This window comes from Glandiceps talaboti, chromosome 8 (assembly GCF_964340395.1).
Source record: "Glandiceps talaboti chromosome 8, keGlaTala1.1, whole genome shotgun sequence".
Taxonomy (NCBI): domain Eukaryota; kingdom Metazoa; phylum Hemichordata; class Enteropneusta; family Spengelidae; genus Glandiceps; species Glandiceps talaboti.
The window spans coordinates 6,529,130-6,552,827 of record NC_135556.1 but is presented as its reverse complement, the minus strand read 5'-3'; the positions used below and the strand labels follow the sequence as shown (position 1 = coordinate 6,552,827).

General features: G+C 34.6%; 2 protein-coding genes across 2 annotated transcripts; one reads left to right on the top strand and one right to left on the bottom strand.

The window, feature by feature from the left end:
• Positions 1–357: 357 nt before the first annotated feature.
• Positions 358–9,547, bottom strand: LOC144438771 (cyclin-G1-like). The gene is made up of 7 exons (XM_078127930.1): positions 9,431–9,547; positions 7,127–7,267; positions 6,809–6,883; positions 5,748–6,014; positions 4,002–4,115; positions 1,502–1,725; positions 358–607 (listed from the first exon to the last, which is right to left on the bottom strand). The coding sequence occupies exons 1-7, from the start codon at positions 9,545–9,547 to the stop codon at positions 358–360; spliced, it is 1,188 nt and encodes a 395-aa protein (XP_077984056.1).
• A 2,276-nt stretch (positions 9,548–11,823) lies between these two features.
• Positions 11,824–23,366, top strand: LOC144438443 (cyclin-I-like). The gene is made up of 7 exons (XM_078127469.1): positions 11,824–12,025; positions 13,093–13,232; positions 15,198–15,332; positions 17,379–17,453; positions 17,925–18,065; positions 18,949–19,179; positions 19,857–23,366. The coding sequence occupies exons 2-7, from the start codon at positions 13,125–13,127 to the stop codon at positions 20,238–20,240; spliced, it is 1,074 nt and encodes a 357-aa protein (XP_077983595.1). The 5' UTR covers positions 11,824–12,025; positions 13,093–13,124; the 3' UTR covers positions 20,241–23,366.
• Positions 23,367–23,698: the final 332 nt, after the last annotated feature.

The window sequence follows — 23,698 nt, the reverse complement described above, 5'->3', positions numbered from 1 at the left end:
TCCATCACCTTATTCCTCAAAAAATGATCTGGTTCTCATCTGCCTATTCATCATTTGGATGATATGTTTTCAAAACTAACTAACTTTGATATAAGCAAAGTGACTACAATGTAAGGTTTCAAACTACTATACTAGTATTATTAAAAGTAACTTTGACATGAACAACTCACAGTTCAGGTACGAGAAGGGTTCTTCAATTTTACAAATAGGGACCACAGTACTGCAATTTTTGAGTCTACCTGTTCTAAAATGTCTTAAAAGCATGAACTATTTACATTTTAAAAATTATTTTTCAAGTTTGGAGTTTTAAATAATATTCAAATAGTCGGAAATGAGTAAGAATATTACAGCTGACTATCATAATGTCGTAACTTTCATATCAGGTACATAACTGTAAATATTTTGAAAATGACATAAAATAGAGTCTTTCTGTTTGGATTGATATATCAGGGCCTTATCTACACATATGGAATTATCTTGATCAGTGTCCATGGCTTTAGTATCTGATTCTTGGATGACATCATCCTTATCTTGTCCTTCCATCGTATCATCTTGAGGGTCATCGCTATCATCAACATGCTGATAGGGAGGAGGGTCATCTATGGAGCTGTGAAATATAAAAGTGAACACAATTTGAAAACTTCTTCAGTTTTTACTGCACTTGGTTACAGTTATATAGATATTGCAGATAATGTGAAGCTCTTTATAATGTTCATTCTGATTGGTTAGAAAACAAAGGAAACAAGCACATCTGTTGGCTGTATTGTTAATGCGTTATAAAGTACATGCACGTTGTCCAATCAGTAGCAACCTTGTAATAGCTTCACATTGCCCCAGATTATTGACAAAGAGCCCACTGATTGAAAAGTCTGTTTTAACAATTACTTCACATCTGGGACTGTTTGTACGAATAATTGCTTCCAATGCATGTATAAAGATTTGAAACATTTCTTTATGTGTAGAATTTACTTTTCTCTGGATACTTCTAGATTTTAGATTTGGTGTTTTTACTTCTAAGTAGTGGTATGTTTCCAACTCTTTGGACAACTCATTTAATTGTGACCAATGTGGTATTTTGACTGTACAAATACATTTGGGATTTACTTAAGTCATTTAACAGAATACAGCACAATGTCTAGTAGAAGCTCTGAATGTCTAACATTAAAGTGTGGTGATTTTGACAAATTACTTGAAATACTTTTCGTCACCTTATTCCTCAAGAAGCACTCACTTGACGAAATACTTCTGTTTATATCTAATAATAATATTTCGTAAATCCTTTAGTCAATTTTGATGAATTAATGGAAATAATTGTATAGTGTAGTCTGAAATTCTGACAGATAATCCCCTAGATATATTATTGAAAACAACTGTGTACTTTGATATTCTAGACATCAAGGTTATGTTACACATGTTATTGCATAAAGTTAACGTATATGATATGATTTGGCAGGTAAATAAAATTGGAATCTCTAGAATAAACATGACTAATAATATTTACCTGTTGCAGGGGTCCTCTTCACTTGAGGCTTCCGAGTACACTTGGTGTTCATGAATAGTAGGTAGGGCTGTAACACATTGTGCACTGAACTGTAACTGCTTGGCCGTCCGCGATGAGATTATCCATGTGAGTTTCATCCGTGGAACTTTGCCCTTGGGTGAGGAATAAATCTCAAGGAAGTCAGACACAAGCTTTCTGCATTGAAACAACTCGCAATCAGTAATCTGTAGGGAGAAAAAAATATGCGATAACAGAAATATCAAATAAGAAGTTAAACAAATCGGCAGGAAAAGTAGCCCTGGAGACTCGCTGCTACCTTTTAAATCTAGCAATCGTAATCAATGCCTAGAAATATGGTTTTTCTTAAGCACAACTTTCTGCTTAATTTTGTACCTCAACCAAGAGCTGTAATTAAATCCAGATGGTGTTAATGTAAACTAATGATGTGATTGTCTACATGTGACCTCAGACCACCAAATAGCTTGGTGGTCTGTGATGTGACTTACATTCAGACTAGAACTTAAGGTGGTGTTAGGTACAATATTATACTTATTGAATATTTATAAGCAATCTTGTGAATGAAGTAACCAATTACAAGGCTTTGCACCTGTCAGTGTCTGATGAATTACTACTGACGTGCACTGTTGTTAACTTCATTTATCTGTTACTAAGGTCACAAGGAACTGGAAGTATGTATGTGAAGATTTACATGTTTTTGATTACTTTTATGTTCTATAAAGATGAATTCTAAAAGCTAGATGGCGAATGTTTTCATAAGGGTTTTTAAAAGCAATGACCACTTTAATATGTACACTAAGTGAACTAGCTGGTAACAGCTAAAGATACACCTTGAGAATGAATTACATTCAACCTTTATAATTCAGCTTTATTGAACATAAAAGTAGTCAAACACATGTAAATCTTTGCATATAGAAGCCTCCAGTTCTCTGTGCTAAGACCTACTCAACATGATGTCTAGCTAGATCTGTGTTTAGTTTAACAGATTATTTTTAGCGTTGATTATGACTGCTAAATTCGAAAGACAACATGTCTCTAGGCTACAGGGAAAGTACCTTTGAGAAAACACTGAAGGATACTGAAAACAGCAAGTTTATTCATTATTAGTGACTTTGCCTCCACATTTATCCCTAGTTCTGTTAGTCTTTCTCATTCCGTGTAGTCAAACAGCTTTACTAATCCTGCCACTATCTTGAATCACTGTATGGACCCCACTGGAAAAATAAGTCTTTGTGCATGGGTTATCCATTGTCTAGTTTTTATTTGTAATTCTGTTCTGTTGATCTTGTTGTTGTTATACTGAAATAAACTAAACTAAACATGGGGATCTATCATTTTGACATATGCAGCTGTGAGGATTTTTTTTTTTTTGACTGAAAGCCAAATGTTGTCTGGGAATTTGATCAGCACATTAAACTGGACAACTTTTACAACAGCCTCCAGATAAAAACAAAGTTAAGAATGCTTTTGTGAGTACAGTGATCTTTAACCTGGTAATTTCATTGGTATGAGCTTTATTATGTTTAAACATTCTCACTTGCGTTAAAGTTTGGAAAACATATCACATTGCACCCACATTTTATTTTCTTTCTGTGTTGTCCAAATTCATAAAATATTATAATAACATTAATATGCATTTGTGTGATCGAGGTCAGTGGTAGACAGATTGCATCATTTTTAAGTTACCATTCCAAAGTAACTTAACTTTGCAGTCCAATATGCATATTATTTATTTATGTCTTTAGGGAGGTGTACATGTGTATACAGTAAGCACAATTTATTTATTTAATATATCAACTTAATTTATGTTAAATAAAGTGGTCTTTTCAGTAGAAGTAGATGCTCGCAAAAACATATGAACATGGAAAGCACTTTTTTTTATAGTACATGTATTTACATTGAGCTAATCAAGAACACTATTTCTTTTTTTAACAGTGACACACTACGTAATGTTACCAGCAAGTAACCGAGAGACCTTTGTATGTACTTTAACCGGTGATAGAGGCATACAATTTACAAAAGGGCAAGCAGGTTAACCCGATATGGGAACTGTTCCAAACAGTTTGTGAATAAGAGAAAAACAGACTGCAGGCAGCTGCTAGGTTCAAATGATATGCTTCTCTTGTAGCTTTTATGTACATTTTATTCAATTTCAAGAGTGCTACCAGACCTTACTGTTGTTGTAGGAATACGCTGTAAGTGGTTATCTATATTGGGTTCACCATCTATTGAATGACTATGTCTATCATTTGGTGCAATATCAAGGCTTTTTTATGGTTTTTTAGCTACTCAAGTCAACTTGTGATGTTAGTAAGTAATACACACTGTGTGTTAAACCAGGGGATACAGAATATTCATGAAGTTTTGGTACAGTCTCCATGAGTTTGGACTCTTTTCAGTGACTTTTGCTCCAAAGACTTCTCACGTCACTGTTACAAAGGAAAGTGTTGAGAGTCAAGCTTTGATTTACTGGCTTATTTACCTCTGTTAAGAGTTGTAACGCCAACGTGGCTCTTCTCCAATCCAATGAGTGCCTTCGGGTCTCGACTAACACAGCCAATTCACAGCTAAGGAGGGATAGCGCCAATGTGGAAGCCTGCCAGGAATACCAAAATTTATGTTATTGGAAAAATGGAGAACTAGAGCATGGCGACTGAAAGAGCAAAAATTAGAGACAAATCGACTAGTGTTTTGGTAATGTTTGAATAACATGGTTTATATACAACATCACTAGGGTGACATCTGACAACTCATTATGGTGTTACTAAGAATGAAATATTCCCAAGCTTGATTTATGTATGACCCTTGACCTCAACGTACCCTGGATCTTTGAAGATGATTATTAAAAACATGAAATGACATCATGAAGACTGATACTCGTGTAGTGATGTGTAAGAGACACTTCGACTCATTTCTGGATTTGTTAATAATTGACAATTTCAGGGTATCATCTCCAGAAATCAAACGATTATTGCAAGGAAGGTATGTTTGGTTAAAATCTTCAGCAAATTGCACTTTATTCTCTTGGTTTCTACTTTGTGGCAGAGTCTCTCAAAAGTTCATAAATTTTATACAAGCTACATTCCTGGAATTATGTGATTGCGAGATTACAAAAAAATGAAAATTACACTATCTCTGGTCAATAAAAAAATATAGTCAAATCTTTCATCCACACAAGACTAGCCTATTTGAAAATGACTGAGGTCAAACTTTACAGTAGTTTGGCTGAAACAAGTGATGAAACCAGTTTGCAATCTGATCTGGTACCCTTTACTCTTTGGTAAAAGAAACAAACATGTCAGCTGGGTTCTGTTTTGATAAGACATTGCTATTCATTTTGTATCAGCTTTAACACATCAGTACACACATGATTAACTTGAACAAAAACACAAGAAATGTAACACCACTGTAATACAGAGACCAACTCCGGAGGAAAGGGAGGACACCTTTGTTTATCTTGTGTGTTGTGACCTATGACATTTACTTTTGACCAACTTTTATCAGTGAGAAGTTTGAGGGCGCTATACACAATTCTTAGCAATGAACCGATGTGGTTTTCCATTGTAGATACTGTTAGTTCTTAATTTCCCTCATAAGATTGAGCTCCTGACCTACAAAAGTTTCCGATGTCGGTTGATACTATTAAATAAGACCTTATAAATGACACTTGCTTCAATATTGTACATAATGTCTTGGATCAAAAATGATACGAGATGCAATACGAAGCAACTGCAATTACTATTTCATGTTTTTTTCTTCTTATTTTCACTATTTTAGAGCCAAAATCACAATTCCACAAAACACTATGGGAATAAGCAACTTGAAGTGATGGAATTGATTATCTATTACAAGTTTTCAAAATCAAGCATAATTATTGTATATAGCGCCCTCATGAGTTGGTTTCCATAAATATTTCGTCAAGAATGAGTTCGTTGACATCATGTTCAAGTGCTATGTTTTGATTGGTATGATATGACATATCTGTTTTGAAATCAGGCCTAGCATAGAATTTGGGGGCAAAACTCTGTAGTTTCTGTACAATTCAAAAATGAGCAGCAAATTCATGTTCAAAATAAGATTACATTTTTTATGTAAACTTTGACCCTTATGAATGTTTTATATCAGCCTCAGGTACATTTATGCCAAGGAACATTTTGATAAATGTATGATTAAATGAGTGGTGAGGGAAGAATTTTTGTCTCTGCACGTTTTAAGTAATTTCTCTTACCTTGTATATACTAAATGCACTTTGACACATGCATGCCTCTAACTTCCACAGTAATTTTTCCAGATGTTGATCCACTTCTTCCTCTTCCAGAGGCAAGTATCCATGGGCATATGCAAGTGTATGGAATATATGTAGGAATGTCATTGGTGTGGGAGCATCTAAGTCCCAGTGTAGTTTTTCCAGGATTATCCGTTGCATCCGGTATAAATCACTTGTGGTACATCTGGATTGGCTTATACGGATTAGATCAGTGGCTGATGCGACATCCTAAGAAAAAAATGGAGGAAAATATGGTACTAAGTTAAAGTAACTTGCATACAATATACAAAATGTAAGAAACCCATCGAATGATTGATTACGATGATTGTTAACAAGAAAGTGTTTTTGGATATTTAGCATACAGAATATGGCGTTCTAGACTGTAAGATGCTGTGTCACCCAGTCCTCACCAAGGAGTTGACCAATTCATAAGGGAACTTATGATGTCCTGTGAGGGGTCTATTAGGTCGATGGGTGACATGGCACCTTTTCAATCAGTTAAAAAAAAGAGGGGGGGGGGGGGCAAGTGTGCATATACATGTTGGCAATGCTTTCAATTCATACCTGTACTTTTACTGTATGGCTGCCTTTAAAATAGCAATTAAAGTCAAAAGGAAAAAATAAGTCATTTTTTTCATCAAAGGTTTCGAATTTTGGTGATAAATGAAAATATGAAACCTAGATGCACCTTTGGTGTTGCCATTATACCCTCCTACCCTTGACTGATAACACTATAATCTTTCTCTGACCTGTCCATAGAGGGTGTTTATTTTTACAATTAATTTCTTGAATTGAAGAAATGCAGGGTTGGTTGGATGAGAAACGCAAAAAAACCCCCAAAAACAGCAACATCAACAACAACTAAAAAGGGACCTGCTATTAATAGCCAAGCATCTACCCAGCGAAGTTCCTCTATCCACACAATGAAAATCATTGACCAGATCTTCTTCAATGATGCCAGATTATATACAAGAAGATTCTAATACAAAGTTTCTGGAATTTGAACTTGAAATTAGACATACCTTGATTGCAATGGTACTCTTGATTGCCATGTGATAACAGCTGATTGTAACACAAGCCATGTGGTGTGGTCTAGCCTGGTAAAAATAAAAAAAAATAACGAAAAAAGACATTAAGTTGGGTCAAATTGAAAATCAACACCACAAGTTCCTCTATCCACACATCCATTCATTCATTCGAAATCATTTATTTCATAATATTGATGGTATTCAATGAAACAAATTAAGAAATATGAATTTTAATCAAATTTCATTTTTGATAATTTTCTTTCTTTTGATTCTGGAATAAGAATGGAATAATGAAACGAATTGTTGTGTTACCTTGACAACAGACAGAAATCTATCCATGATATTGACAGCCAGCATGAAGGCTTCTGTTGGGTATCCATAAAATCTGTTAAGTACTCGTAGATTGCGCACACTTGCATTACGCATTTGTGGAGTCACCACATCTCCTTTATTCTGTGAACAAAACAGTCCATTTTAGATGATGGTAAGTACGGAAGTATAATACCAGTATTTTTGCTTTAAGTATGTAAATTGAACCAGCATTTCCAAATCTGATGCCTGCATTCTCCCTACCTTATTGGATGGATAAACAAAAAGAGAACGTAGGGACAGTCACTTTAATATACGTACTCTAGTTCCTTATCATTACGATTTACACCTCCACTCACAGTTAGACACGACATTAGCATCCAAACTACTGTAAAACCGTGATATTTTCACCACTACAAAATTTTGCAATTTTACAGTCTTCAGCAAGTTCTCAAAGACTAATTTTCATTAATTACCAGACTGATCATTACATTAAATTTAGGTACAACTACAAGAAGGCATTTTAGTTACTTCTTACTTGTGCATTTTTGTTTTCCAGTGAAATTAGCTAAAATGAGTCTTGATCGATAATTTCCAGGTTTAGTATGGGGAGGTAGGGATCTGTGCATAGAGATGCCACCGATGGTGTATAAATATAAATGTGTAGTTACTGATGATGTGTTGTTGTGAGTAGTGGGACCCTTAGAGATTCTATACCTTACAGTTAGTACAATTTGCGATATTTGGCACTGCCAAATTACATGACACTCACATGTCAAGGCATGGAACAACAAGTATAACAGGTTAGGTAAACATTAAAATATGCTAAGTGAAGCAAATTGAGCCTTCTCCTTGATTACATTTAAATCAGATTTCAGTAATTCCCCAGTCACTTTATAGGGTTCCTCAAACAAAATTATTCCAGTTTTAACAGTTTTTCCCAATTCTGTCACCAAGTTTCTCAAACCTTTGCAAACAAACTGAACATACAATGTAAATTGTAACATAAAGATAGTAAGTTACAATATCTGAAATTAACTTTACTGAAATTATAATTCATATGAAATTAATTTGTTCTGATACGATAATTTATGTATTCAGAATTTCTGGTTTATCCTTGTGGGATATTACAGTATTGATGATGTACATGTATAATAATTTATGACAATATGTGTCCTTGATTGACAGACAAAATGAATAGCTTCATCAGCAATAGGACACCCCATCTCATTTGGTAAAAGAAATTTGCAATCAATCAATCAATTGAATCAGTTGATCTAGTGGGAAATTTGATCACTAATAAATACAGTAATACAGGTTTGGTATTTTGAAACTACAGTTTCTATTGCTACATGTTATTACAGGTACAAAATGTGTAACCACTGGCAGGAACTCTCACTTTATACAGCTTGCACACTACTGGTGTATTGTAGAGACACAAACCATACTTAGTATAGGTGGAGTTGTGACAGGAAGAGTGGCTGGCTCAGAATCTGTAATTTGTCAATTCAAACTTTAATTGCCACTTGTTTCTGAATGACTGCTGTCCTTGGCTGGGCAATATCTATTCTATAATTGTGTCCTAGCTGTATAAATAGGGAACTGGTAGGATAGATGTTGCCAAGTGAAGGATTACATCCTATGCACTTACAGAGACTAATTCATTGTATGCTGCCCACGCAGGTTTGGAAATCTAAAGGGCCAGTGTGTTGTTATAGGTTTGGTGGCAGATGGAATGTAAAGTGTTTTGAGCACAATATTGGCAAAGTGCTGTATAGTATATTAGATAAATAGTACTCATTAGGTTAAATACAAAAATGGTGTGTTTCCAATAACCTGACATACAATTTTTACATTCAAAGGGATGAAAATTGGTGATAATTTACTATTTCCATGTAAATTTAAACATTTTTAAATTCAAAAACTTAAAATGGTTAGAATGTACTATATTTCTGTGTTAATTTTCTTGCCAAAGTTTCTCTCCTCATTTTTTTCCAGAAATCTCATTCCATAGAAACTAAGTATTTTAATTAAGACTGTAAGTTGAATTTATACAATAGTCAGTCGGTATGTTGTGTGTTTATCTACTTCATACAATAATTGTCTTCATTTACACCTCATTGAACTATGATAGAAGTATTATCACCAACAGATACCTTGTTTTAGAGTTGAAGAAATTTCTCCCAAAAAAATATACATATAAATTCTGACCTACTTACCCTATTTTTTGAGTTCAAGTTATCAGAAACAAACAGTTTTTGTAATTATTGCCTTATATAGTAATATATGTTATGAAAGGTTAATTACCTGTGGGACATACTGCAGATATTCTAACTTGAGTGGATAATCTCCTTCCTTCTCAATCAAACTCTGCAGTGTACACAGTAACTGTGTCAGTTCTTCTTGATAGTAGGAAGGGTCCATCTAGGATTAAAAGTCATTTATATCTTAATTTATTCAGTTCATATTTCATTGTTCACCCACTTTGAGGTTGCTATGTTGTGAAGGAACCTATAATATTGAATGCAAACATTGTGATTTCTCTCAAAGTCCCCAGAGCAGGACTTTTTTGTATATATCAAATATCTATTTTTAAAAAACACAACTACCCCCCCCCCCCCTTAAAAACAAACAAAAAAAACAACCAGTCCTTTTAGCTGTGCTCTGAATACTACATGAGAGTCTGTAAGTTAGTAGAAAGACTTATTGAAGCTTTGACTAGTTTTACACCAGCTGGTTTTTGTTTTTTAAAGTTCTTCCCTGGCAACCTCATACTGGCAAATCACCCCCAACCCCTCCCATTCATAGATATAAAGTTATTTGCATATGCAAATATATATGTATGCCATATATATTTATGCAAGTATGCATAAATGTCAAACAACATGAACAAAGTTTATGAAGACCTTTAGTACCTTTGTAAAATAGAATAAAAACAAACAAACATGTTAATGTTATTAGGGGCAAATTATTTATACACAGTGGTTCCAATTTCGGTTGATATATATATAAAATTGTCTTTTCCTGGCTAAGTATTTATAGCAGCTGGTCAAAGTTTATAAAGTCAATATGATGAAGGTCAGTCCTAGCAAGCCATTGTTGTAATGTTGACACTGATATGGAAATGCACTCATGTTTGGCACATGACACGGGTACAGTCTTTGTTGATATCTGACAGCTTACGTGCTGATGGGGTAACCATGGGGTAAACAAAGACAATGGAGGGAGTTTGGTCTATGACTAAACCGAGGTGAGGGTGGTAACTCCATCTCCATAAATGAAATATTAATGCTGAGCCCTTTTGTCTAAGCCTTTTGTTTCCTCATCATCACTGAATACATCAAGGCGATAAGTAATTGCCTTGTCGTTTTAGCTTGTATGGTTTCGGCGCGCGCTTTTTCTGAAACAAAACAAACTGAAATGTACTGTTACTATGGTGTAAATTTCGACGTAAATATTGCTGAATTTCATACATACCTTTGCGCTGAACTAGAAAGTGCGTACTGCACTCTTGACGATTGCGGTATGAAATGGTTATATCGGAGCACTGAACAGGTAACTGCTTAAGTTGTGAAGCTGTACGGCTGCATAAATGTTTCAAACTCTTCGAAAATATTACGACAAACGCAGACTAGTTATATCTGTCAACAAATTGTAAGATAAGAACTGATTAGTTGGTTGATATCCAGAGCAAAGGTCAGTAAAATTACATGGTGATAGCGACGGTGTACTAGTTTGCCTTTGTCCCTGCGCAGCGCCATTTAGTTCACCGGGCTAGGTGAAGTTTGGAGAGCCGATTGTGCAAGCAAGTAAATAACAACACTGTCTGATATGTCACTGGATATAGAAAATAGCACTTACAAGGAATGAAACAGTCATCTACAAGGTCGTAAGAAATGTACGCCTGTGATAAAAATTTAGTTAAAAAAATCAGTCTTCTAAAAATAAAAATAATTCCTTACATACCGTAACCTATCCTTTACCAGGTACCTTTCACCAGAAAGCTGAACAACAAAGATCAGCTGGGTTATCGTTCGTTTAGATCGTTTGGACTTGGCGCCTTTCCTAAAGAACGCTTTGATTGGACAGCTGCAGATCGTTATTATATATGCTAATGTTTGAATACCACTTGTGATTGGGCAATGTCCTTTTCATCTCCCAGCTGGTCGTTGACAATAAAAGCGCAAAGTAAAATGCCAAATAATTTCCACTAGCGCCAAAAAATAACGGTAAAAAATAATGCTTTGTGATGAGGAATGCGAGAATATTTTATTGGATTGCAAAATATTACCATCGTATTTTGACTAACTCGACAGAAATAGGTTGTATATTTGAGGGCCATTTCAGTGCATCGTCAAGGAAATATCCGTAATATGTACATTTACATGACTTTGACGGCACGTAGACACAAACGTTATCATTGGCTGCTATTTTAGGAGCTTGCCTCTGAAAATATACATCCGCGCAGGAGTGGAAGAAAAACACACACAAGAGGATTTTATTCGTGAAATGAATATGGTAGTTCGCACATAATAACGCAATAAAATTAATTGAATTCGGTAATTTTGCATAGCATTAGCTTATTTGATGGTTATTTTTCAAAGTTATGAAGTTTACCGGTCGAACTATTTTGTGCGGAGAAATATACCTTGTCACCCTAGTGCACAGCTGATAGTAAACTAATATATGCAAAGACCTTATCGTTTTGTTGTTGTAAATATAAACTACGCCTAGGAGCTCTATACTGGACTGCTCAGTTTTCGCTTTTTATCATATTTTTCATGCAATACCGTTAAAGTTTCGGGCTTAAAAACCAACATGTGCTAGAAGAGGAATCTTAGGCCGCTTATGGATCAGTATAGATCATCCATCTACCAAATTTGCTGCACTTTTGGCGAGAAGGTAAGAATGACAGCTCAGCTGAAACACTGAGAGGGAACAGTCAACCGTCACGTAACGTATTAATATGGACACAGAGAGAAAATACTACAGCAATATTTCTTCTTACTGTTAAGATATTTCTCCATTTTGATCTAGAACCCAATTTCTTCGTTTTGCAATTCGTTTCCATCACTTTATGATGCTAAAACAACAAAATGGGTGCGGTAATAAATTAATTTTTTTTGTCGGAAAACCCCGGCGTCACCTTTGTTTGGTATGTCGTCATGTCCTGAGAGTCCTTGTCTTACAGGAACTATGAAGTTGCAAATGATTGCACCAGTTTATACCAGTTTCCTAAGCATATTTATGTACTTACTAATCTCAAAAACAGTGTCGTAAATTTTAGTAACAACTGCGTAACCTTTTTTGACAAATTGATGCCGCTTCTGGTCGTTGAAGCCAACGATTGATACGACTGCCACACAAGTTTTTCTCAGTGCAGCAGAAAAAAAAGCACAAAACTCAAACGCCTAGTAATAGTTTTATATTCATTAGAGAAATTTGGCGAGTAAAACGAATTTTAATGAGATACTGTAGTGAAGTTGGTAAATGGGTCTGAAATACAGTGCATTAATTATCCTGTAATTGTTTGTGATGTTGCCTGTGATTCGCTAATGAATATTAATCATGTACACTATGTTGTCGGTAACGTAGAGTTTGATTGATTTTGAATTTTTTTTCCTTCGATCTTTCTTTTTTTCGTTGTCGTTTAACCACGGAGCGAAACAAAGCTCAAAAACACAAGAGAAAATCCCCTCGAACGTAACAAACGCTGGCGTCTGCAATTATTGCAGCTTTGTAAAATTGTAGGCAATTTGTCCTTTGTTTGAAGGTGAACTGAACCAGCTGAGCTTGAAGGTGTTCGTGACAATGTCGTTCTCGAAAGTTCACGGCTAGGCTATCCTTACATAAATTAATGTAGTTCCCTTCCTTCCACTGTCCTTTATAAACGACAATTATGTGTAGACTACATTAACCGAAGGTTCCAGAATAATAATTGTTTGTTCCCCATGATATATATATTCTAGGTCTGCTGTGGAAGGGTTTGTGTAAGGGCAGAATGGCGAGCATCAGAGATAGGAAGAAATTGCAGGAGATGCTAACTGATGCCCTTGAGAAAGAGAGAACATCATGGAAAGAGAACTCATTGAGAGACTTAGCAGACGAAGTAAGATTTGTGTATTTTGTACAACTAGAAAATTCTAGAGACTAGAATGTTCCATTAAATTAACAAGTGGTGTTTCATCTTGTTGTTTTCACCATCCATTGAAATGAACATTTTCTATGTGAAATGTCAAGGTTTTCAGTGTAAAAGGTGTACCAAGGCCAGGTTGAGTAAACTTTGAAGTTTAGTTTGACCAGTCATCTCAGGTATTTATGTGTGAAATGTCAAAACTATGACCCAGTTAATCATCAATAAAACATTAATCATTAGACAGTGTCAGTCAACAACAGGATAGATGGTAGACCGGTCTGGACAAAGGATTGGTGTATGGGTTCATCTCTATATATGCAGTATTATGCAAATGCAGGAAAAATGCGTATGCATGATTGGGAACATTTTGTTTTCATTCACATAAACTGGAAATGTGAGCAAGGTATTAATAACAGCTGTGGTGTATAAATGTATACAGTGCCAGTGTGTGATACTCCTAAAACTCGGATTTATTATCACAATAGCTGGCATCAGTTGGTAATAAATGGCTGCCATGTCATCATCAATTCGTCGACGTGTTCTCATGGTAATCTCCAAACATTCATTCACCTGTAACTGGCATGGTGCAGTGTGGCATATTTTGTGACTGAAAGCTCTGATACATATGTCAGCCACTTCAAAATATGTCATAGTTTCTGTCCCTGGCAGTGTTTGGCCTCAATTGTTTTCTGAAGAAATAGTTTTCACTAGATATTGTATATTCCAAAAACAACCTAGCCATATAACTAACTTGTGCAGGGAAATTTTTTAACCACAGCATTAGTAGACTCCATTATATGAAATTGAAAAGCTCCCAGGGGATGCAGTGAGAGCTGCAAATATTGTGAACTACTATCTCGAGCCTCACAAGTCATGGAATGTGATTTTGCTGACTCGACCTACATAACACTGACCTTTCTAAGGCAGGCCAGTCTGATACTTGTCAGAGGCCTGCAAAATGTTTGTTGTTTCAGATGGGAGGCCATCAACATGGAGTATTGAACAATTTTTTTCAAATTCTGAACCATATATGTTATGTTTTCAGCTTGATATTTCAGTTGGTTTATATTATATGTGTCAAAAGTCTTGTGTAATGCACTAATTGTGGTTACTTTGAACGAACTCCTGTCGTTGTGAATATGATGCAGCTTCATATAATGTAACATACTCTCTGTACTATAAAGTTAAAATGTCACACTGGTTGTAAAAATTATGCCTTGTTTGATTTCATTTGATTTGATCCCCATTTCTTCATGTTGATACCTTGAGTGGGTCATTGATAGCCCAGCCCTTTAGGTAGAATGGGTAACAACATTCTTTGATTTGACTTTTGAGGTTATATAACTTTTCAGACAGACTGGTGTGTACTATTCATATAGCTATTACAGTAACCTCAGTGGAGCTGCTTTCTTTTATGAATGCATTTCAGTTAAAGAGGCTTTTACCAGGTCTCACACAGTGAATTTGTGCAAATGTTTAGTACATACTTAACATTCACCCTGGTTTCAATGTGTTCATTGGCAAAAATACTGGATGCACTTTGTGAATTTGTAATCTAGTCGAACCATCCCCAAGCCCATTCTGATACAAGGCGTTTTAAATCATTTTACATACAAGTACAAAAGATCACCAATATTCATGCAAATTGTTTAGTTTGGATCTACAGATACAGATAGTAGGCAATGAGAGATATGATCAGCCCTAAACATCAAATGTTATGTGCATTGATGAGTTTCAACAGTTGTTTTGCCAGTATATATGGTATTATAGTAGCATAATACCAGTAAATCTCGCAATTTGACATTTAGTCCAAGATACCATTGTCGTTGATTAACACAATATTCCATTGATGGTCAGCTTTGATACAAATATGCATAGTCCATAGATGTAAACTAAAAGCAGAATGTATTGATTTGTTGGTATGTTTTGTGCACACAGGGTGAAGAAATTGGACCTAGCCAGAGAGATGGAGTTACCAGATGGTTGTGTGAACTGAATTTTAAGTTTGGTTTCAGTCCTGACACATTCATGCTCAGTACAACTATTCTGGATAATTTCCTCACAGCAGTCAAGGTAGGTTTTTTTACATGAAAATATATCAGACACCACCTTAAATATGCCCAGATTATTTGTATGCGTCATTGTGGCTGAAATTGTGAATGGGGCTTTTAGTACACAATGTGAACACACACACCAGGAAAAATGATGGTTCCTGTCAAAAATAGAAGTATAGTTCCTTTTACCATAAATCGTTTATTCATGTTCTTTCTGTTAATAATGAAACAAAAGCCATTTGCACTGAATATTTGCTGATTCTATCACTAATGACTTGATTTGTTTGCCCAAGTTACCACTAATACCAGCAGTATTTAGACACTGCAACTACAAAACATTTACATGTAACTTGCTAGCATTATGTGTTGGTGTGTATCCATTACAATTTTTTTTATGAATCACCATTAAAATTTAAATAGATCAGGCCAGAGGTTATAAAAGAACACCCAACCCCACCCCATTCTACCCAGTGAATTTAGGATAGTTGTGTGGATTTTTTGAAAATTAAACAAGTTTAAGGCCTACATACATGAATTAGCTTGGTATAGTTGAGTAAAATTGTACAAAGGTTGAATTGTATCACCCTGTTCAGAGGATGTATGGATAATATGTATGAATTGCATTTTGAAAATGTTCAGCATGTATGGACCTGTTGGCAAGTGAAACAGCTTGGTATATATTTTAGTCAATGAATATTGTCTATGTGAATGGTTGTCTGTATAGTATAGCAAGGAATTATCTACTAGTATTTCAACCATACCAAAATAACATAATTTGCATATCTGAAGGGTTCCTTTGTCTATAGAGCTAGAGTTCCTCCATTGTTAATGTGTGACCTAAATTGAATGCAAGTTTACTGTTGCATTGTCCTTAATGATGTATTCTATTTTATGTGTGTCAGTATTATGTCTATGGTTGCCCTGTAATAAGTTTTAATAGGTCCCAGTGAATTCGCAATTTCAATTTTTAATTGAAAGTTTGAATTTGTTATACATCATGTACCAAGTTTGGAGTATGAATTCTGGAAGTTTGTAGCTTATATTATTTAAATGTCATACTCAAATAGGGTGGGTGGGTGGGTTGGTTGGTTTTCCAATAAAAAAAATAGGAGTGGTAATTTTATTTTCATGAAATATGTGAATGCATTATTCTGATATTATGTATAATATTACTAAGTTATTGAATTACGACCTCCTTTCCTAAAGATATTAATTCAGTAAGGAGAAGTGAAGGTTGTTTGTTTATTAATGAGGAACAAATGTCTTGATCTCGTTAGCATTTGTAAAAGCGGATATCAGACTTACGTATTCAATATATGGATTCTGTGATAGGTACAAAATAAAAGGTCACATCTGAATAACAAAACATACTCTAGTGTTTTCACACAAAGCTAGACAAAACATCTTTGTTAACCTATCTCTGCCAATAACTATTGTACCTCATGGATAAACAGATGGATTTTATTGCCACTAAATTTGTTGCAAATTAGCTTGGTGCTGTTTGCTACACACAAAGCAAGTGTTCACAATTTGATGAGATCATAGTTAATAATTTTTTGTGGAAAATGACTAAAGTAAAGATGGCTGTATGCCATATGGTGCAACAAAAAAGTCATTTATCAAATCCAGATCAAACCATTGTAGAGTACAAGACAAAGGCTGCTTGTGTAAAAGTAGCAAACACACTGAATGAACAGAGGCTGTACAGTTCTCATGAGTGATAATCATATACTGTATTATGTTAAGTACTTCTTTTGTATATAACACACAATCCTTACTTTGCACATCATTAAGTTTGTCAAATGAAGCAGCTTAGCTGTACATTCAGTTAACATTATACAAGAAGTAAAATTATTCAGCTAATTTTACCCATTTCAAATCAAATTCTCTTGTTCATTATTTTAGATCTTGATGAGTACTGATTTAACTTCAAATTAAGTGAAGGTGTATAGGATTATTAATGGTGATAAATGTAATGCAAAAACACTTTTGAAATTATTGAAGTGAATTTGAACACCACATTTTTGATTAATAAAGGGATTATTGTCTATTGTTCTTAATTTAGGCACGACCGAAATATCTGAAATGTATTGCTGTGAGCTGTTTCTTTCTTGGTATGAAGATGAAGGAAGAGGACGAGGTATGTACTACATATGAATTAATGTCTGTTTATTTGTGGTCAATATTTTATTTTAATTCCCCAATTATACCCACACTGCTATACATAGAGGGTGTTTTACACAATCACCAAGGCTGATTCATCTCAAATGTGATGTCTGTTTGTTTAATTTATTTTGTCATACTGATTTGTTTGCTCAAAGTGCCTCAACAAATAAAGGTGTGATTTGCTAATATTTCAGTGCTATTACAGTAATGAGGAGCTCAAATTTCACATTTCCTCCAAATATTTATATAAATTTTGGATTTTGGATCCTACTAGAAAGCTGTATTAGGAATAAGTGGTTGCTCAAATAAATGTAAAATGTACATATTTGGTCTGTCATCTGATAATTTTTGTTAGAAGCACAATCAGGATATTGAAACCAGTATTGAGTATTGGTATTTCTATTTTTAGAAAATGATGTCAATATGTCTTTTGATCTTTACACAGGTGATTCCAACAACTCAGGAACTGATCGATATCAGTGATTGTGGTTGCACTGTAGCCGATGTACTCCGTATGGAGAGAATAATATTAGATAAACTACAGTGGAATATCAATCTCAGTACACCCTTGGATTTCCTTCATGTTGTAAGTACACACCATTTATCCATAATATAATTCTACTCCTGCTGTGGATAAGTAAAATTCTCTTTGTTATGCTGATGCCATGGGATTAGTACACGTAGTTGAAGTGGGCGTGATGGGGTCAATTAGTAACATTTTGCTGTGATCAGCAGTATTCTTAGTTTGACCTTCTGCCTCAATTCTCAGCTGTTAAGGCTGTGAATTTTTATCACCAATGATAATGAGTGTGGATGAAATGTGTTATTTTAAACAAATATGTTCATTTATATATATATAGACCTGATAAGATTTCATAAAATTAGCTAAGCCTGTGTAGCGTTTTCCAAGATGACTCGGTTTAAAGACGTAGCTGATTATTTTCCTCAGAGTTATGTTTTAATTTTAACAGACGTTGTATTACTGTAAGTCCATTTATATAGACTAAGATGTGTTGTTCAGCCCTATCACAGGCTTCTTATGAGTGCTGTCTGGCATGAATGTCTATATTACAGGCTACCATTTATATTTCATATCTGAAAACACAGGCCTTATGTTCATAGCATTCTATAAGTTCCATGCAGCTATGTAATATGATGAAAAATTCTTCTGATTTCCTTGTTTGAGGTTAAACTGAAATTTTAGGGGAAATAATTTATAATTATCATGGAAATAAAGAAACTATATGATAAAAAAAATATAAATCACATCACACCATTTTAGATAAACTGTCCTGATCAGAAACAGTTTTTGTTGTTGTTTTTTTTCCTTTTTTTTTTTTCCTAAATTATGATAAATTAGTTAAGTATATGATACAGTCTCGGTGTATTCAACAGACAAATTATTTATAAGACATTAGCCTGGGTTTGAACTCTTAAATGACGGATTTCTTTTTGTGTGTCCTCAACAGTGTCATGCCATGCTAGTGTCTGGTTGCCCTCACCTAGTAGTTGGTTTAGGACAGATGAGCCCTTCTCGTCATCTGTCCATCCTGACTGGACGTCTTCAACAATGTGTTGGTAACCACAGATTGGCTTCGTTCCGTGGCTCAATCTTGGCACTAGCCTTGTTGAGCTTGGAACTGGAAATCCTTGTACCAGACTGGTTGGCTGTTACTATCATGATGCAGCGTTTCATTAAGGTAATTAAAAATATTCTTGATTTCAAATGTAAATGTAGCATATATGCATAAATCCTTTTTCTAAATGTTGACAGACAGGTCAGTGAAAAAGGAGCAACCTGACCTATTTAGACATAGAAGTCAAATGTCATTAATCAGTTACTTTGAAAGTTTGCTGACCTTTAGTCCTTGAGTTATCCAATGAATTGTAGACTGAGCTCTGACACATTTCATTGTTTTATGCCAGTCTTTTTTAATCCTTGTAGCATTTCAATTTAGTTCACTTTGTATTTCAAGCTAGCACTATGGGAATCTAAGGCAACTGTATTAACTTGACAGGAAAGAAAGTCCTGCTGTGGTTGGTGTTTTAGCTACAAATTACCCTGATGTTGAAATACCATAGACTCACAACACTGTGATACTGTCTTCAAGGCATTTGTGTAGTCCTTTCTCTTCTTAGGAAAGTTGTTAGAAATCATATAATATTAATAATAGTGAATCCAAAATTGAAGAAATCTGTTACATTATGTAAAAAGAAATTTACAGATTTAAAGGACAGAAATTGGTCAAAAAATTCAAATAGAATTAGTTGCAAAAAATATTTTATGATTTTGTGTACTAAGTAAAATTACATTTATGTAAAAAAAAATGTATTTGTTATTTGCAAAAATTCATGAATGTGTTTTTGTCATTTGCAGGCTGACAATGAAAGTGTTATCCATTGTCGTGAGACGATCATTAGTGTGTTTATGGGTCATCCTGCAGTCAACACTGTTTACATGATAGAACAGCAGCAACAAAAAAGGAAGAACATGTCCTTTGGGTCAGCTTATCCATCAGGACATTCTCACAAGTACAAAGCCAAGAGGTCAATCAAACGTAAAGTGCAGCAAATAGAGGTGGATGAAATATATGATAGCATAAAACGGCTGTATAACGATAACGAAGAAACTACAGCTACACAGGAAGTCATTATGGTTTCAGCGCCATCCACGCCCGTGTCTTGCCGCCGTCAGCTGCGACAAGACAAGGATTGTGTTGTATCAACATGTCCCCCTTTGCAAATCGTCGGAGCAAATTAAATCATCCCCCTCTCATATTTCATTCATTCATTCACTCACTCACTCTGTCGTTGATTGTTTGGTATAAATTGAGGTTAGGGGGAATACGTTGATCAGGAAATCTTTTTGTTGGCTCATAGCTTTGGCCTGTAAGTTATGCACATAGTTAAGGTTGATTTGGTAGAATTTGTGCACTAGTTCTCTGGTTCAGTCGATGTCTTTTAGTTACTAGCTAATCAGAACAATGAAAATTAGTCTACGTTAGAGAGACATATCTGATTGTGGTACGGATAAGAATGTTTCCAATATTTAAGGTCGTGTAAGAAGAAGCATTTTCTTTTGTTGGACCAAAGGTACTGCTTGCTAATTAATACTGATTGTAAGTTATATTTCGCATCATTTCTTGATGTATTATATAGGGTAGGTTTTCTAGCTCAAAACCAGCCCCACTCAGTGCAAACTGTAGAAACAGTTCCTCTTGCTTTGACTTCGTCGCTTTTCATTCCCAATGTTATTATAACATTGTCCTAGTGCTTTACAAGTCATTTGTAAAAGCTTAAGTTTCAAAAAAAATATCTAAAAAAAAAAACCAAAAAAATTTGTAAACAAAAAAAAAGTTTGAAAAAAAATACCAAAAAGAGACAAAAACCTATAAAATGTTCATTAAGTTAGAAAACCCCAAAAATTGTGGTATGTTACTGTGTTTGCAACATATAACACAAGGGAAAAACAACAAAAAAATACTTAAATGTAAAACAAGAAAAAAGGAGAGAAAATGTAGTGCATGTTTCCATACTGTTTTTTTTTTTGTGTGTGTGTGTTACGTATGTACAAAGTTGTAAATTATTACGGTGCCTCGTTCATATTAATTTATTGAAACATGTATATAAAATGTGAGAAGAAGAAAAAGAAGCAGCATTATTTTGTGATAACAACTGTGACTTTTGTTTTTAAAGTAAATTTTACGTTACTTAGCTAAGATGATGTGTACGAGTAGGATTTTATACTGATAAATGTTAGTTTTTAGCATAAGTTAAAAGTTAGAGTATGTAACTGCTAAATGCCATTTTAAAGTATAGTAATGTGCCTGTGTGAAGTTGAATCATTGAAGTGATCCCATGGACTCTATACAGATAGAGCTGCTATGAGTTGATGGGGAACTAAGATGAGAGGTCATGTTTTAGATGCGGATGAAACCAAAGTGATGATGGAAGAGTGTCATTTTTTTTTACAAAAAAAAGGTTTTAAACTATTTTAAAGTTAAACACATCCATCAGAAGAATAACCAATAGAACATCAGAGAGAGAGTCTTTTTAAGGTACACATTCCAATGATAAACGAGTGATAATGCTATATTTACAAAAAAGAAGACAAACGATGAGTGCTATCTTAAGCGATGATGCGTGCACATTGCATTGTTTACAGCAAAAGCAGTGTAGTCCGATTAGGCTTTTATAGAAAGCTTGCTTTTATGCGAGGCATTTTCTTGTCATTCAGAGAATTGAAAGCAATAACTCTTGCCTTGAATTCTATCTCTGTGTTCTTTACTTCATTTCAAAAATAATGATCAAACCTATCTATCTTAACTTGTAACAAAGATCTCGTATATTCAGAACATGGTTTGTCTTTTATCTTATCATTTTGTAATTTATCATAATATTGTTGTCATTGCAAGTGTTTGTCTTTGTGCCAAGTTATTTATTTGTTATCCTGCTATTGTGTTTAATAGTTGTAATTTGGTCTGACCCCCCACCATTTGTTGTCAAAGTTGGTCGACCAACTTTACCATAATACAGGGTGAAATTTGAAATCATTGCAAGTGACACATTATCTTCTGTGACTCGTGTATAGTCTGCTCAGGGAGAGAGGAGTTCTGTATTTCTAAAATAACTATGCAGCGCAAGTTACATGATGGCGCAAACTTGGTGGTTTAACTTGTGTGTTATGAATAGTGTGAGCATACAAGCATGTACACTCCATCAAAACTTAGAGTTGTTTAAAATCAAATCAACACCTCGCTATGTTCACTATTTTTAAAAAATAAATGTAACATATAAATGACGTCCTACTTTCTCCACAACTTCATTTACATATATTCAAACAAAACTGAAAAATGTTCTTTTTGAAAAACAAGTACAATTCTACTATTGGTTATAAAAATTCCTCTCTTCGTCAAGATGTAAAGTTGTACAGAACTTTGTAAGTGATCAGTGTTTTAAAGTTTTCAACACGATTGATCTTACCACTCCGATATTTAGAAGGAGAAGTTTATAAGGTGAATACGTCTTCAGATACCAGTTACGCTGTCACATGAAAAGGAAGATGGCTAACTGGGAAACATTTCAAATCGATGGAACAATTAACCTTATTGGTACACATGAATGTCATACATTACTTTTCTCACTTACTTAGGGGAACACAAAGTTCCTTTCTTTGAAATGTTTCATTGTGTAGGGACTAAACAGTTAGGTAAATGAAGAAGTCTTCAGTTACCTGTCTCAAATGACGAAGTAAACAAAAGTTTGCTTCTTTGAAATGTGTCTTACTATAAAGCAACAAAAGTATATTCAGGTACATTTTCATTAATGTCTCCAAGTTTCCCGTCATACTCAAAAAGGGCAAACCAAAGTCTATGTAGTTCCCTGAATGCAATTTCATATCAGGGGAGTTTAACAGATCCAAGACAACTGGTACCCTCCTGTCAATCCTCAGTACTAGACAGCGGAAGAAGAATGATTTTCAGATCTTTATTTAAAACATGAAGTTGTAAAAATCTGCAAGTCAGCAGATGGACAAGCTCATGAAAACAAAGTACATATTTTATAAGTACTTCACCGATATCAATGTTACAAGTGTTACAATTCAGCTTGTGATAACAAGTATTGTGTGATGAACTTGCCTGAAACGTACCGCAGTGACTTCACTGTGGGTCACAGTATGTGGTACAAGGAACCGACACTGTGTCAGAAGGAGTCAGTTCTGTGCTGGCACTGATACCAGCTAGATCATAGATGGGTTAAAAACAGTTGATTAACTACTACCCACTTTGAATCCTGTTTATTTTAAAATGTCTGTTTTAAAAGATCTCCTTTGGAGACATTTTTGTCAGTTTTATTTATGTGGAAAATAAATTTGTTTCATAACACACATTTGATGTATTTAGCCCTTTATTTCTTGGAAACTACTGATGTGTGTGTGTGCGGGTGTGTGTAGTCTTGGCTATATATGGCATTGAATCTATCTCAAGATCTCTTCTCTGCAAGATGATTTGATACCACGTTAGTATATCGTGTGTCTCTCTTTGCTGTGCTGTTTGGAATCCAAATATCCAAGCAACATACTATGAAAGTACCGTAACAGGGTGTGGTCATAAAAACAAAATTCACCTTGTAAATAAGTGACAACGATAATTTTGCGCTTGCTCAACCTTTACACATTGTGAAAATGAAGGAAGGATATTGGGTGTCACCATGAACACT